Consider the following 17,210-nt stretch of genomic DNA (forward strand, 5'->3'; position numbering starts at 1 on the left):
ATTTAATAAGACTAATTCTTGAGAAAAGCTACTTGTCACTTCCCTCAACACTACTGTTCCAGCTTTCTGCACAACCTGCTGCACCTCTTCAATAAGTAGTTCCTTATCCACTAATATGATTCTTGCACTAAAACACAGTTTAAGTAGTAAATTCTCATTGTTGCATCATACCAAATGTTTTACTAAAACAAATAAATTAGAGGTACTGTTTTTCCTTTGTCAAAAAACAAAAAGCAATTATCTGATTAAAGAATATTATTAAGCTGGTCTGACATGATACACCATTGTGCTGCATTTTACCCAATTTTCCATTTAGCTCAAAGTCTATAATTACTCTTTCCTTCAAATATTGTTCTAAGCCTTGCATACCCAACAAACAGGCCTATACCTGCTCAATACTTTTTTCCTTTCTCTAAATAGTGGTGCTGTATTYGCTATAGTGCAACATCCCACCTGAGAGATTCACAGAAAGTCCTGAGTTACTAGACCCATGATTTTGACTTTCTTTCAGCTTTCTAGGATGGAAATTATTGCTTCCTCTCATTTGCACAAATAAAGTACTTTGAATTTCACTTTCACCTTGGATATGGTAATTTCCTTGCCATATCCTTTCATATCAGCCAGCCACCGCATGTCAATTGCCRTCCAGGATTTTGAAATCAAGCTAAAAATAATGTTTTATTTTCACCATTTTTTTCTGTATAGCAGTCCCATTCTTTCCTTGCTTTCATCCTATTTATAAAACTAAAATATATATATATATTTATTTAAATTAACTACTAGTTACTTACTCTATTTCAAAGTTTAATTCTGCTGGACTTTCACCTGTTCATACCTCACACTTATATTTTCTCACCTCAAAGATGTAGTTTTCTTGGCTGGTTTTTCTCTCTCCCCTTTTTCAACTATCTTGGCTTGTTTCTGTTTAACATCTTTGATCTTTTATTTAGCAAATGAGAATWGGAAGAGCAGTACACACAGACAGATTAATCTAAGTAGGAATTTATTTCACCTACTGTCAAAGTCTATCTTGATTAGCTATTTATGTTAATGAAAATTTGTTTCTAATTTGTCAGACACACAATTCTTTCAAGATTTGCAGAGGGATTTTTTTTTGTTGAACTAAAGAAGCTGCTAATTCTCTGCTTGAAAAATAACGTAAGCCATAGTGATTTTATTAATGACAATAGAAACTGATACCCTTCTTAGAAAAGGTCCTATATATCAGTATGAGAATACTGCAGATAATTACCTTGATTAGCTCTTCTCTCTCTGAATATTAATAAGATGATTTAGGAACACTACTATATTCATTTGGCAGTATAATCCCCACATGAGAATCTTCTACATGTAAAGATCTATACTTAGCTTCTATCCCTCCTAAGAGCACGTAAGGGAAGGGAAGGTCACAAAAAGATTCTGCAGCCTTCTGGGAAAGGATAAATTTGCAGCAAAATTAAAGGCAAAGCTAACAACCATTCTCATGGAAAACATCCCATGAAAGTAGTCCTCACAAAATCCTTTTGGAAAATCCAAATTTTTTATACTACCTAAGCCAAAGATGTGGTCCATGGACTTTTTGGCACCTTTGAAGAACACTGTCAGCAAATAATGGCAAGGGAAGAGGGAGTTAAGGCTCTAAGAAGAAAAACAAATCAAAGATTGCTTAGAAATGTAAAATTTAATGAAAGTAAACAAGTGATTCTCTCATTTAGGTGCTCAAGGAATGATAAAAAAATACCAAAAAAAATACTTTTCCAATTTTAATTTATATTCAGCAGAAGCACAATCTAAGCATTCTTTGTGTACCAATTTTGTGGAAACAAAATAATCTAACACTGAATATTGGAAGTCTCAAAAGTGCCTGTTCACTGAAAGTTAGAACATGTGAATGTTTGAGTACTTCAGAAGTCATCCATTCCTTGCTTTAATCTTTTTATATGGGAAACGCTATCACTTCCTTGAAGATTCAATCATAATACAAAGTTTGAAAGCTTATGAAAATGGTGAGCCAAAATATGGAAAAAACCAACTATTACAATAAATGTTTGTTTACTTTGACTGTTTCCCTTGATATTCAGTGTGACCTATATATCATAAATCCAGATGAAAACATGTGGCTATAAGAAATGACAAATACTGTAGTAATACTAGCAGCCTGAAGATTAATATTACGGTTTTAACTGTTGTATCCAAAAATCTGTTCCCGTGCATGTCACAGCTTTGAAATCTCTCTTTGACGTACCAGCAACCAGTAGCCACATATAGCTTTAAAAAAAATCTGAAAACACTCACCTTGCTGTCTCCCTCCACTCAGCATCTTCTCCTTCACGCCAGCAAATTTCATCAAGCTCAGTGAAGAGATCATGAGGAATGTGTTCCTCATCATCATCTTCAGTTCCAAGAATAAACTGCACCCTTTGTGATGGGGTATCTAGAGGAAAAATAAAAAGATATCAAGTCCAGAACATTAAATTTACTGCCTCAAGTAAGCAGACAACTAAAATTTCCAGATTCTTCCACATAYATCACTTAATGTTACACATAAAATATGATTATACTTATGATCTAAGAACATCTGTCCACAAACACCTTCAGATTGAGCACTGTTTATTTACTGTAGTTGTCAAGTCTGCTATTTAAAAAAATGCATCTGACGATAGAATGCAATGTACAGAAGTATTTGCTAATGGAAGCTAAAATGATGTCAGTCAGAAAAAAAGTTAGCATAGATACAGCTGATAAAAGTCATTTACTTCATTGCTATAAAAATACTTTGCTACATCATAAGCCTAAATATACAGAGTTATACCTCAGCTCACAAAGCTGGTATATTAAATCAACATGCTCTGTTTTCCGTAGCAGAGATAAACTGTTAAGTCCCAGAAGAAACCTCCCTAAAATTTCAATATTTAATTAGGAACTTAGGAGAGAATACGTCATCAGTTCTACCTATCATCGCTTCACCCTTTGTGAACACTTACATGCGATTAGGCTGTTCCAGATGAACGAGCTATTTATCTGTCCCAACCTCCTCATTTTATTYTTCCTGTCTTCCCTTTAAATTTGTATTACCATTTCATAATCTCCTCACTACAGTGATCTGTAGATCACTCCACAGATTTCATAGACCCACTACTCCTATTTCATATTACTCAGAAATTTTCCAAAGTCAAAGAGCACCTTAATGTACTTGTATATTCATTTTTAATTGCTCAAATGTTGTAAGTCTAAAAAAATCCATTTGTTTATTAAAACGCAAATCTCAAATATTTGCGTTTGGATCTGGATGGAACCCAGTCTCTTCAGAAATTGCTATTTTTTTTGCTAATGTATTTCAGAATTCTGAGAGGAACCAGAAATGCTTTGTGAGAGCTGACAGGGGTGAGACTGCCAGTCAACCRAAAAATTGATTATCCAACAAAACAACTCAGCAATTCCTTGAGCACTGTACAAATTAAGTTCTGTTTTACAACCATATTCCTAAGATAAGCTACACTATTTCCCATCCAACAGTGAAGAGCAACACTGTGCAAGACTCTTGAGMTCTTTAAATTTTTGGAATCTCTGGAAGATAGCACTCACTGGAGGTGAGAGCAAATACAGTGCCAATCAAAAATAATGAAATAGGCAACGGATAGAGTAGATAAAATTTGGCCATAAAGGTTCCCTTTTTTCCTGTGGTAAACTTGTTAGAGCAATGAAACAGCAAAAATACATGACCATTTTCACTGTCACAAAATACTTGATAGTTTTTGAGGTCTATTTTCTCAAACATAGTGTAAAGATACAGTATGGCAAAATCTACCTACTCCCTCATAAAGCAAGGAAAAGAAAGCCAGGATGAAACATGGTCAAGTGGGGAAAGACAGACAGCCTCAGGTAATATTAGGAGCTCTGGAGGGCTGTCCCTAAAGGGGACAAATATTATCTTTGGTAAATCATTGAAGAACAGAGGTAACTTCCTCCACTTCAGCCTTGTTTTTATTATTCTTTTTACTCTTCTCCCACTGTTCAATTCTCCTTTTTTCTTTAAGACCATCTCTAACTTCCCACTACTCTAGATCCACCCCCTCCAGCTTCTCTCTGCCTTTTTTTTTCCCCCCTTATCTTGTCATGTTGTTACCTTCTAGAGCAGGATAAAGTAAATAGAACTATCAAGATTTAATTTGAGACTAGAGAGTGCATTTTGGTCAAAAAGTGGGCAGCTTATTAAGACTAACTCCCAGAAGAACTAAATTAAATGAAACATCTTCTTACAAAGGACAGGAGTATATAATTAGCAACAGAACGTGGAAAACAGGCTATATCTGAAAAGAGCTGGACTGCAGAGCGAATCTGAGAACAGGCATTGCCAGGAACATGCAGTACTCTGGGTAAAATCAGCAGTAGGAACTAATTTACAGCAATAGCTACTGTTGAGCAATATGAGTAGTGTCGTACAGCAGAGCTCCAGCTTTATGACAATTATTATATTCGTACAAATGCACATTTTTCAACGTGGGAAGGAAAGCAGAGGATCAGAAATGCCTTGAAATCTCTTGAAGTCAGATAAGTGGTAACAACACAACACCTTAATGCTATGATTTGCTCTTTCTGGGTCTTCTGTGTAACATATGACTACTTTACTGACAGCAGTGAGGAAACTACGTAAGTGATAAAAAAGGCACTTAATTCTCTTCTTTCTTGTTAACACATCAGCAAAACTACTTGCTAGGTTCTGGATATCTTTCTGCTGGTAATATGGTAACTCATATGTGTGTCTGAAATCCACAAAGCACAGCTTGATTTTCAGACATCGAGCTGGAATCTGAAACAAAAAAATGTCCTACAATTTAGAATATGATGATTTTATTTCAAGGACTAAAACATAACAGAATTAAACAGTAGTAGCAGAATACAAAGAAAAATCAGACCTCTTGGTTTTATTTATAAAACTGACTTAACAGGATTATTCATGTGAGCAATACCAGATGAATTTGCCTTTTATTCATAGGAGTAAAAATATCAAATATGTCACAAATRTGTTATATGGAAAATGAGTAATACGTGATTCAAAATCAATATGAAAAAATATTTCAATGCTGACTGTCACACTGTGAGAACTGAATCTCCAGTGTAAAGGTATAATATTTGCAAAATAGGAAACTCAATTTCTTCAACTCTAGGAAAACAGAAATTGGCCTGAGTACTATTAGCAGTCTTCTATCCCTACTTCAAGTAGAACAGCCAGGATTTAAAAAACTAATTTTTGTCATTGTTATTTCTGAAAAAGCAATGAGAATAATCTCATTGAGAGGGGGACCAAGGTGCTTAATCATATTTCTATCACTGCCATTGCTTTACATCAGAGCCCAAAAAATTAGAAGCAACATGGAACTAAGCTGCACAAAAAGCAGCTGATGATTCTCCCAAGTAATTGGCTTATCACCAGCTCAGTAAACACTCAAGGACCAGCTGGAACCAGGAAGAAAGCAGTCTGGTACACTGCTAGAGCAGGAGCACTGTCGACAACCACCAGTGCTCTGCTAACCAACTGCCTCAGTCAGGAAAAGCTGAAGTAGCTTTCTGTTTGCTGTGTCTCTGCCAGCCCATGGGAGTCTCCCAGAGTCAGTGCTACACCTGGGTTTCCCTGGGCTCTTATCACCCATGAAGCACTCACACAGAACAGCTAAGGATCTCTGATATCTTAAAATCGTTGCATGTGCACTATACAGCTGTGTGTGCTTTAGTCTCTTTGGCAACCTGAAGCCCACTAAGGTTTTCTGAGCAAAACCTCTGAATTCCAGCTGTAAAAAAATTGTACCTTCACTGCACAATCAAAAGAGTAAAAACTAAGAGAGCCAGCGCTGTTGTCAAAAGCATGAATTTGCACTGGGATTCAGTACTGCAGAAAGGATCTAACCCTGCAGCAACCTGACCAACACACTACCATGATTACTCTCACCATGAAGTCACTAACATCTCTAAACTAAAAGCAAAATATGGGCATAGACTTGCAAAAACAACAGAGCTGAAAGCCAAAACTGCTTGTAACCTAACTTCTGAGTGGCAACAGGAAAAGCTGTTCCCTGGAACAACACTGAATGCAGACTGGAAGGAACAGAGGTACACACCACCATCCTGCCTTGCAAACTGTGACTGGCACTTCCCCCATTTAAACCACCCCAAGTACAAGGCCACTTCTGGGTGAGGACTGCTCCCCTCTTGCCACAGGGAACACAGTGAACGCAAGACTCAGCATGCAGTATAGAAAGCAGGATCACTCTCAGTCCCTCCAGGTAAGTTCAGCATAGGAAACAACCTGCTCCACCCCACCACTCAGAGTAAAATACACCTCCTTCTCGGTGCGTGCCAGGATGTCTCGAGACCCACTGCCCTGCCCGCAGGCAGAACTGTTTGCAGTCTGCCCAATTTGTATCAGAAGCAAAAACACAGCCTTATGTATGTATAAAATGTACCCCAAGTTTTGTCCTCTGCTCTTGATAAAGTCCACAAAGGGTATAAAAATGTTCTGGCAACATGTTGCTCTATCAGCTCAATTRTCAGAATAGGATTTTGCAGTTTTAAGTTTGCTGAGAACCTGCCTCTAAGCTAAATAATAGTAGGCCAGTATTTCTCATAGGGACCAGGAAAGGTCAGTCAGTAAAGACAGGCTACACACAGGGTAGTGTGTAGTGAACTGATTTAACAGCCTCGAGAAAAGAGTTAAACCAGCTCCTTTTCAGGACAGCCTTATTTCATAATCCCCTTAAAAAAATCTTCATGATAGTAAGAGCAGATATAACATATAATATGCAACACAAGAACAAGAGAAGACCATGAAAGAGGACCCAGTAAATCCCAGTTCCCACGCTACGCAACTAGCTGCGGAGAGGCAAAGGCATGCCTGGGTCAAAACTAGGCAGAAGACAACCACAGGGGAATCTCTGCTGCGCTAAAGGGTAAAAGTCCAAATGGCAGTGGATGGAGGTGGGGGACAGCCCCTACTCCTCTCCAAGGGGATTCAGCCAGTCTCTTGGTGAGTGGTGAACATTTGTCCACGTGTTTTCCACAACTCAGGAAAACTTCCCAGCTTCTGAGTCACAGCCAGCATCCCACCAAGGTCCCTACAATCTGCTGGGCATGACTAGGCACACAGGATTTCCCCACTTGCTGGTTCTCAAGGAATGGGCTGCAAAATTTTCAGGCAAGGATGCAGATTCTTGTATTTCACAGATTCTCATGGCTGAAGCCTTTTAGAGTGGCCTCCAAGGAAAATGCAGATACTTCACTATCTTGTTAGTAGTTACCAAGATTTCTCTTAGTGATGAGTTGTGTGCACAGAATACAGAAACACCAATTTTYGGAATGCATAAATTAATATAACTTAAAATCTATTTATTGTGAAGTTTTAGTTGGAAAAATAGATAAAAGATGGCCCTTTAAAGCTTGGAGCTTTGCTGGATATACAGAAAAGAGAATAATGAGCAGGGCACAGACACACTACACGCTCCTACAAAGCCATTAAAAACTTAGTGTTGGGAAGAATTATTCCCCTCCTTGCTCTTCTGAAACTTTATCCCAATATGTTTAATCTTGTTTTTTAGGTAACTCTCTCAGAATTTTCTACACATTAATTGCTTCCATTTACTCCTCTGTAAACCTCCAGGCTAYGACAAATAATCTTATCTTTTGGATCTGACAACAGGACTGTTCCTAAGCTTCTGTTTCTCTCCTCTTTGCTTTAAATTCTTGTACCTGCTGCTCTGATACGCTATTTTAATTCAGATTTACTGAAATCTGTTCCACAACTGCCACAGAGATTCAAACTTCCCTCTGACTTCACCCTTGCGCAGACAAAACCTATATTAAGAGAATCCTCTTAACAACCATACTATTTACAAATAATTAAGTTTTCCCCATTAATAACTCACCACAGTTTGAGATTAGGTAGTGGATATAGTCAGCTGGATTCTTTAGTTACACTTTTTTTTCTCCTCCAGTAACTGAGACAAGTCTCCCCTGGTAAAAGTCTTCCATTGCAAATTCACCTTTTCGTTTGCATTACCTTCAGACAGCATTTCCTAAAACACTGTATAAAGTTCTCTGTTAGACTCACCTTGGACAGGAATCTCCAGCACTGCTCAGCCTCCCTTGCCACATCTGGTATCATGAGTTACGCATTAAAGCCTCTTTAAAACTAGATAATTATTAAAGCTAGATTTTTTTAGAAAAACAAACCAAACMTTGTACAAGCCCCATCGCTTTCTATTCTAGAGGACACCACTGAAAGCTAACCCCAGTCCCACAGCTGCGTTCACTTTACCAGCACAAAAGCTGTCGTTAAGGACACCCTGCAGAGTGCAAACTCTCCTACTCCACAGTTTTAAACAGAAACATAAATACGTTTCAACTCCGAAGCGCTAGCACAAGAGACCTATTTCACTAGTTACAGGCAAAAACAGACACTGAAAACTGTCACTAAAATCCATATGTGTACCAAGCAAGTGTAACCCTACCAGCCAAAGGCAATCTGTGCCATACTTTCACARCCACCATGAGCCCACCAGCTCGTGGCCCTGCGGCTCACCAGCACCGGCCCAGCAAATGGCACTGAGGAGCTGCTCGAGGCTAGGAACAGGGAGTTTTGCCAGATTTGTTTCAGCTCAACTGAACTCTCTGATTTAACTCACTGAGCAGCCACAGTACTTGTACCACCACAACGAAAGCTGTGGAAGAAGGTATGAGCAGAACAGGGCCACTCTTTTCAGGGACAGTGCTAGTTTAAAATGATCACGAAACTACAGACTTAGTTGTAACAGCAGCATTTTGACTGGTAACAGTAGACTTCTTGAATAAAGCAAACAGCATTAATGCATTTGAGCCAGAGTGGGTAACTTCACTGGATTTCTTCTCTTCTGCAAATTATTAGGCAAGATGGTGGCAAGCAAGATCTTGAAATCACTTAGCTTACAATATCTGCTACTAGAAAAGACTCTTCATGACCAAGGCATGAAATCTCAAAATTAGGCAATTTGAGAGGTCATCATTATGGCAAAATGGAAACACCTTGTACAACCTCATCCCACTAAGAGGCAACAGACAAGCAACGAGGCACAGGTGTGAGGATTAAAAAAAAAAAAAAACTTCAGTAATAAGTTTGCACCCCTAAGAGCCCACCAGGATGCCACCCCTGTTTATTTCACTAACTATTCTACAGAGTATTTGTCTACAAACTCTGATTCTGCACACTGAAGACACGGGTTATTTTTGAAAAGTAACAGTAGGAAATAATAAAAAAAAAAAGTGAATAAGCTGGCATCAAAAATGTTCTGTAAAAATCTATTACTTGCAGAAACTATCCCTCAGAAAGCAGCTGGCTCAGCTTTTCTGGCCAGGATTCAAAGGAATTACCAGGAAGCTTCCAACTATGGGCATTACAAKGAGTACAGGCGTTTTCTAATCATACTGATACCAAGAAATTTGTTTAAAAATTAGCTGGAATTCAGTGGAGAGGAACCAGGTGGACAGCGCCCCCTTCCACGTGGGGCCCTGCACAGCCTTGTGGCACCATGTACACCCTGCCAGCTCCCTCAGGGCAGAGACAACAGAGCAGGAGCTGCGCCTAAGAACACTTCACAGATGAGGTTAAAAATGTACAGTTATAAATTATGACAAAAAATAATGCCATATCTCACAGGTTAACTGAGCAGTCTGCAGCATTTCATGTCTAAATATTTCAGGTCTTTACTGTTCTAGCATCTTTATTACTTAGTTGTTGCTTCTTTGACTTTTAGAGTATCTCCTTTCTTACTTCACTGCTTCAAAACATTGTTAATTTATTCTCTTGTATCGTAGAAGTTCTCATTTACTGTTCTGTCTGACTTCAAAGCACTGTCTTCTATCAGCTGGTCTCTCACAGTGTTTATTTTCTCTATCTTTCCTCTTGCACCTGCTAGTTGCTGAAATCGTTTTTCTTCTCCTCCTCCCCCACAATTACGAAGAATATGGCCTCCTTGTATCAAGCAGAAAGGCTTTAAAGAGGGTCTACCCCGAGAGGGAGCTAAGCATTTCTGCATGTTCGATTATATCAGAATGATTCATAAAGTAAGGGACTGCTTCAGATCTGCTCTCTTAATTACCAGACTCCACCCTGAGATTGCCATCAAGAGCAGAAAGTACACACAGTTTATTCATATTCAACTTCCTTCAGCCACTGACCACTGCTTATAACCTTGTGGTCACAGAGCACAGGAGCTCAGAAGGGTTACTGAGGCTTAATGAATCCAGATTTACTGAGGGAARTAGTCTTTTCCTCCTTCCCAGTAAAAATGAAAAGAAAAAAGAAAAAAAGAAAAAGAAAGAAAGAAAAAAAAAAGCATAGGAAAATTATTCTGTATATTCTCTCTCTAGGTGATGCTTAGCCCAGGGCAAACAGGCTGCCTGAAACTCCTATAAGGAAAATCTCTAGAAAAAGCAAGAATGTGGATATAGACTACAGTTAATCCTAGTATGATTTTGCCTGCCTGTTCTGACCATGCTTAACCCCTTTATCACTGTATAATTTTAAGATTTGCCTTCATAAGAAAATCCCTTTCACTGCTCTCTCTGGGATGCCACCTTTCTGCCTTGGTGGACAGACATCAAAGCGCTCTCATACTCTAGTTCTCTAGCCAAACTTCCAGGAGTCTGGATAGATATARAAAAAAAATCCACAGATTCAACTATTTAAGACATAATTTCAGAGTGGAAAATTTGGTTATTTCCAAAGTTTTCTGAATGTTTGCTAGGCCTGTCCTTGGCTCCTTTGGAATCATTGCTATCACCACTCAAGCATATCTTCAGCATTCTGAATCTGAAGAAGACTGGCCTGTTTCTGGCCTAGCCATTAATCTTGTCTGTCCTAGGCACGAGAAAAGGAGTAAGTTATGTGCCATGACCTACACATCTTTTAAGTGGTAATTATCATTCATTTGTAAGTGAATATGTGACTTAAAACAATGCAGTCCAGCACTAATTTCAAACAAGCACACCTGCAGACAAATGCTGTAAACATCAACTTACACACACACACTTTAAAACCAGTTTTAATACTACTGCTATTCCACTCTTGAAGCTCTCTTGAATAGAGGCTGTGATTATCACTAACAGAAAATCATGCCAAATAGGGCATTTTATCATATGCACAAACATCAAAGACGATAAAAGGACAGAATTGGCCAGCTCTATTTATTTTTATTTTTGACATTAGGAAGGATACAAGCCTAGGTTTCTAGAAGTTGAAAGAACAGAGCTAAGTTTTCAGCAAAGATGTGTCACATATTGGCAACTAAATAATACCAGATGACTCAACAGAAGACACAGCTTCATAGATTAAGATATCTCACTTCTTGGCTAACATAACTTTCAATTGTTTCTTTTTAATTTGACATTATATGTATATATATATTCCTTTTAAGAAATATTTTAATAATTTATGAACTCACTGTTGTTTTCTAAGAAACAAGTTTCAGTACAGGTCTTCATATATTCTAAATACATTACATGCAGAACTACCTCAGACAATTTTTCCTTCAGGGTTCATTCTTCAAAACATATCTACTAGGTTTAAAAAACAGTCGGCTTTGCTGTGCTTTATCAGTATAATTTACTTGAAAGATTTAAGTATTTCAGCTCTTTACAATACAGTTAACGTGACCATTCATAATATACTTGCTCCAAAGATTTCTATATACATAATACAGAGTTCAGATTAAAATAGTCTTATAATTACTACTCTGTAACCTAAAATTACATTGGCCGTAATGATTTAAAAATATTCTTTTGTTGCACGTTGACAAATGGTTTCCTATAGTGAGTGCTTCCATTATACTTTCAGCACTTATAAGAGTACTGGCACACACGCGCACTATGTATTTTTGAACAGCAAGTAATATTCTCACACGGCTTGAGACAACGCTTGACCAATCTATTCATGACTACCTTCTTCTGTTCTTTGTACTGATTTTGAATTTAAAACTTGGAGCATTTTAGGAGTTATTTTTTTATTTCTGAGGTTCGTTTATTTAAAGTTTTCTTCTTGTTTGTTCTCAAGTCCTCAGTTAGTGGACTCATCTCACAATGGCCTATTACAGTATCACACAAGGAAAAAGGCAAACAGAATCTGGATCACAGTTCATATCTGATAAAACACTGCAGCTTCAGTGACGTCTGTGTTACATTTCAGAGGCAAGTACTCCAGAGCCTTCCCTGAGCACTGCTGTGCCATTCAACGATATCAAGTACTTATCCCTGCTCTTGGAGGTAGCAGCAATTTGCCTTGATGTGAACTCTCAAGGACAGTCTCCTACAGCAGTAGGAATTACTGCAGATTCCCAAATATTCACTGCCACTGGCTGCTGCCATTCAGCAGAGGAACCAATCTTGGCTCTCCAGAAGCCTTTGGGGAGGCTCTGGTGTCAGTTCCCCAAAGCCTCATTCCTAACAGTGTCCAAACCTCAAGAGGAGGACAGAGCGTGCACTGCCATACTGATGTTTACTATTAAGAGATCTCTGCAAAAATAGAACTTATCTTACCAAAAGGAGGAGACTCTCGCCCATCTTCTAAGCCTGAATCTCGCTCTCTGTCTCTCTTTCTGTGTTTGTGTCCACGGTGTCTATGACGTCGGTGACTTTTTCTTCCACCCAGTGGCACATGAACGCCAATGAACAATGTTCGGTGGCCTATAAAGAAAGCTATCTTTTAAAAAGGAACCATGGCAAAATAATAATATTATTGACAACTTTAGCAACATTAGTGATACAATAATTATTATAAGGGTAGAAATATTTTTATAACATTAATAGCTGTAATATACTTATAACAGTAATCATGATGTAGCGTCACAGATGAACAGCCTCCTGATACAGGAGAAAATGCCAGTATTGAATTTCACATAATGAAGTGCCAGATTGTTTTTTGCATTTCTGCATATGAGCTCTGTACAAACCTAGAAAGGTATTCTGTGAAGTGCCCTCCAGACAGTAATATTAAGAAACACATGGATTTCTTTTCATGGAACATTTGGTAAAGTTACTGTTTTCTTTGTTCATACAGGAACTTTACAAAATTCAAAGCTATTGATGAGCCAAACCTTAACAGAATTATTGTGGGAAATTCACTGATTAAAAAAAAAAAAAAAAAAAAAAAAAAAAAAAAAAAAAAATGTAAAAAAAAAAAAAAAAAAAAAAAAAAAAAAAGAACAAAAAAAAAAAAAAAAAAAAAAAAAAATAATAAAACACAATGAAAACCAGACTGCAAAAACCCTATAGAACTTTATGTGCCTGAATCATAAGTACATAGCTTGTAGCTTAGAGAGCTCATTTTATCCACTACTTCATTTTTTCATTTAAAAAAACTAAATAAGAGGCACACATTGCCATGCTTGCTGCCATCTTTGGCTCTTTGAGCCTGAGAAATTTTATGTTGCTGATCAAGTCCAAAAGATTTAGCTCTCTTAGCTATGTGGGCTAACAGGATCAGAGCACAGTAAAGCACACAGAGGGGGGAGAGCACTGGAGAAATATACAGAAAGTACCATGAAACAGAATGAACAGGAGAGGAATCATGACTCACTATGCACAAGTCTCCTACATTTACTCAGCAGAAACACATATTCCAGATTACTCATCTCAAATAACATTTATTTTCTCCTTGAAATGAATGCGACACAGCTAGTGGATAATTGCTGCTTTACTGTAATCATTCAGCAGTGTCAATCATCTGAAAAAGGTCAAGAACATTAAGCTAAGGTAGCACGTGATCGCTAATCCCATGGAGACTCCAGCAGGGGCAGAAAACACAGCAAGGCAGTATTTGTCACAATACATCAAAGAAATTCAAGGCTGACAGGAATTCTCTGCAGATGCAGAACTGAAAAAGCTGGAGAAAAGGCTCTGGACACATACTACTTTATTTCATCAACTTTGAATCATATAGAGGAGACCACAAAGCAGAGACCAATTTTATGAAGCCTATTCTTGTATATTAAGGAGATTTTCTGAAGCAAAAAACAAGAGTTGAAAAATAATGCTTTTTTAGATACTTCTTTCTTTCTCCTGATTATGTTTAACTCAAGAAATGATTTAAAAAGAACTGCTGCCTTTGATGCATTTCATAGGTATTGCAATCAGTGAGGCATGAAACAAGGAAAAAATGTGTGCCATAAAAAGAATTCATTAAAAAGACACTGAAGCACATCAGTAATGCGTTACTCAACACTTCCTTGAGAAGAAAAAAAATGACAGCAACATTTTAAAAGGAATGGAGCTACCCTCCCTATGTCTTTAATCATTCCCAGAGGTGCAAATAGAGTACTTTTGTTCAGTAATTTAATAAATTCCTGCTGCTTTGTGCTGGAGTGAGCATGTTTATCCTAGGTTTGTGCCACTTCTGCGATCTGGTTGTGCCTGAGTCAGGAAGTTCAGATTCAGGTTCACCCTTCGCTTCATTTCCAGGGTTCTGAAACCAGGACCTGAGTCCAGATTGTTCTTTATTCAACAAACTGGGAAACAGGCCCTAAAATGCCAAGAGTCTGCATGACACAAGAATTTTCTCTGTACAGACAGAATCAGTTCACACTGAAGAGAAATCAGCAATCTGGAAACTGAAAAGGATAACCAGGAAGAAGCAAAATGAATTTTATGCCTTCTGTACAAATCTACTGAGGTCAGAGTTCTACCAAAGTGTATTTTCAATTTCAACGCAGAGCGGGCCTTGTAATGAGACTCAGGGCAAATCAGAAGAAATAAGGAAATTCGTAGAAAAAACATAATAGTTTTCTATAGCAAAGTGACAGAGTGAAAAGCCAAAGTGAAAAAGTCTGAACTAGGAGTTAAGAAATCCTAGTTTATTAACTACAGAGCAGAAAAACACAAGCTAGGAACCAAAGAAAAATTAATGAATTCTAAATTGCTGGCAAAATGACAGTGAATCATAGAAGCAAGAAAGAAAAGACAGGAGAGGGGAAAAAATGAAAGGAGTAAAACTACCTTACTTCAAGTGAACTTTTGACGGTAAAGATGATAAACTAATGACTGGAATGTAAGCTTCCTTTTTCTTCAAAAGTTAATGGAGATACTTTTAAAAAAATAGTTTTGCAGTGAAATCTGCACATTCCCCAAGCCCATGATGCCAACCATGAGGCCTCCTTACAATCTCCAGCATAAACAGGGTAGAAACACAACATTTGTTCTGACAGGTGATTTCTTGCAGCCTTACTCTGGAGAGCAGCATCCACACCTGTTCCAGTGAAGTTCTTTAATAGATTTTTTCCCTAAAGACTTACATTATTTGAACATGAAGATGAGGCCATAAGCGAGTCTCAACAATCAGCTGGATGCTGTCATTTTAATGTTGTGCAAAAAAATAGCAATTTGGATGTTTCTGTCTAAGCATAACACAAATAAATACAAGTTGTGGGCAGCTCCTTAATACCACTGAAATCTATGGGAAAATTCCAACAGACACTAAAGGCAGCACATTTCCTCCCCATAAATGGAAAAATGGGTAAAAAGACCTATTTTTACATATATTTTTATACTTTCAATAACTATTTATTACAAGATCTAAGTTAAATTAAATAAATTATCAAAAAAAGGAACATACAACATAGTTTAAATTTGGCTGAAGTCAATCACAGAACATCCAATAGGGCTCTAATCTTTTCTTACAGTTTATAACTAATTGGATAAGGGCATTTATTTCATTAATTTTTAAGAACTAGATCCAAGGCTTTTATGTATTTTATTTTTTACTGCATTAGGATGCCAACTAAAAACACAGAGCACATCCACTCAGTAAAGGAACACACACATGTAGCATCTTTTTCCACCAACAGAGGGTACAGGGAACTCCTTTCTACACCCTGCATTCGAGACGCAAGCCTCTACTTTCAGAACTCCTTAGTGACCCAGCCAAGTCGGTGGCCATTGCATAAAAGGGACTCTCTGTAAGCTTCAGCCACTCATGGTAAATCTTCAAGCCTTCCTGTGCTTGCTTCCATGAGAGACACTTTGTATCTGCCTTGGGCCCCGCTGAGACCTGGGCGTTTAGATCCCTGCTCGTGGGCATGACAGCATGGGGCAGATAGGGAAACAGATGGCTCTTGAAACATCTCCAGAAAGAGAGCAGATGCAGGCTCTTGTGACCTACTAAGGAAACACTCTGCAAAGTCAAGTTGCCTTACGAGAGAATATTCAGCCAGTGGTTTGAGCCAAGAATCTCTGTCCCAAAGGACTGCTGAATGCCATGGGACTGGAGAGGGGTTTCTCCCTGTTTTGCAAACCAGTCACTGTCTTGAAGCCATTTCTGTGTTATGCACTGCCAGTTAAAGCTGAACTAAATGAAATTTTCCAGGCTCAGAAAATGAACAGTGAGGTAGAGATAGAAAAGTAGCTGTCCATGAAGAGTTAAAAAAAAAAATTGTTTTCCTTATAGGAGGAAAAGTAATTATGGTGAATTGTGTAGGAGTTGAGAGTACATGACTCATTATTCGTTATTGTAGTGCAGCAGGGAAGCAGAGTTAAAAAGAAAGCAGAAAGGACAAAGGCAATGCTTCCTAAACCAACAATTTACATAGCTGGTTGTGGCTGTAGTTCGCTCAAGGCACATTTCACCCCCTTTTATTACCATGCTATAATTTGTGAGGAACTGACTGAAAAGTCTTCATAAATTGTTGGGCCATACATGAAACACATACATGAGGTTGGAGTACAACAGGAGATATACAGAAAACTTATAAACCATACATCCCTGGCCCAAGAAAGCATTTGAGGACAGTATTCAGTAATACGGAGCAAAAGAGGGCCTCATTGAAGTCAAAGTTAAGGCCCTTTTAAAGAGCGCTAATGTATCACTCCACTCCCAGCAAACCTACACCTTCCACATGCTATTTTTCCAAGTTGTGGCTGGACCTCCAAAAAAAAAATTCTTTTTTTTAACAGTATTTATGTTCCTTCCCTGTTTTCCTGTGTTGTTCCAAAGCAGTCAGAAGTGTTGTCTGCCCTGTCTTGTTACAAGATCAAGTCTTAACCCTGCCAGATAATAGAAAAAAGTCAGCAGAAACAGAATGTAAAAGGATCCTCTCTGACACACATGCTGTTCACTGATGTAAAGGGAAGCTGTGTTTATCAGAGGGAAGAAATTGACCTATATTTCTAAATTAGCAACAAGCAAAAAGTAAAAAAAA

At 38.0% G+C, this 17,210-nt stretch overlaps 1 protein-coding gene across 1 annotated transcript in view; it reads right to left on the minus strand.

Annotated features, from left to right (window-relative positions):
• Positions 1-17,210, minus strand: part of SLC4A10 (solute carrier family 4 member 10) — a 99,946-nt gene that overhangs the window by 75,038 nt on the left and 7,698 nt on the right. Inside the window, exons 3-4 of the mRNA XM_085325902.1 lie at positions 12,559-12,705; positions 2,296-2,434 (exon numbers count right to left, since the gene is read on the minus strand). Coding sequence (XP_085182028.1) covers positions 2,296-2,434; positions 12,559-12,705 — 286 coding nt within the window. The remainder of the gene's footprint in view (positions 1-2,295; positions 2,435-12,558; positions 12,706-17,210) is intronic.

Source organism: Rhea americana, unplaced genomic scaffold (assembly GCF_003343005.1).
Source record: "Rhea americana isolate MKP2758 unplaced genomic scaffold, rheAme1 scaffold_124, whole genome shotgun sequence".
Classification (NCBI taxonomy): domain Eukaryota; kingdom Metazoa; phylum Chordata; class Aves; order Rheiformes; family Rheidae; genus Rhea; species Rhea americana.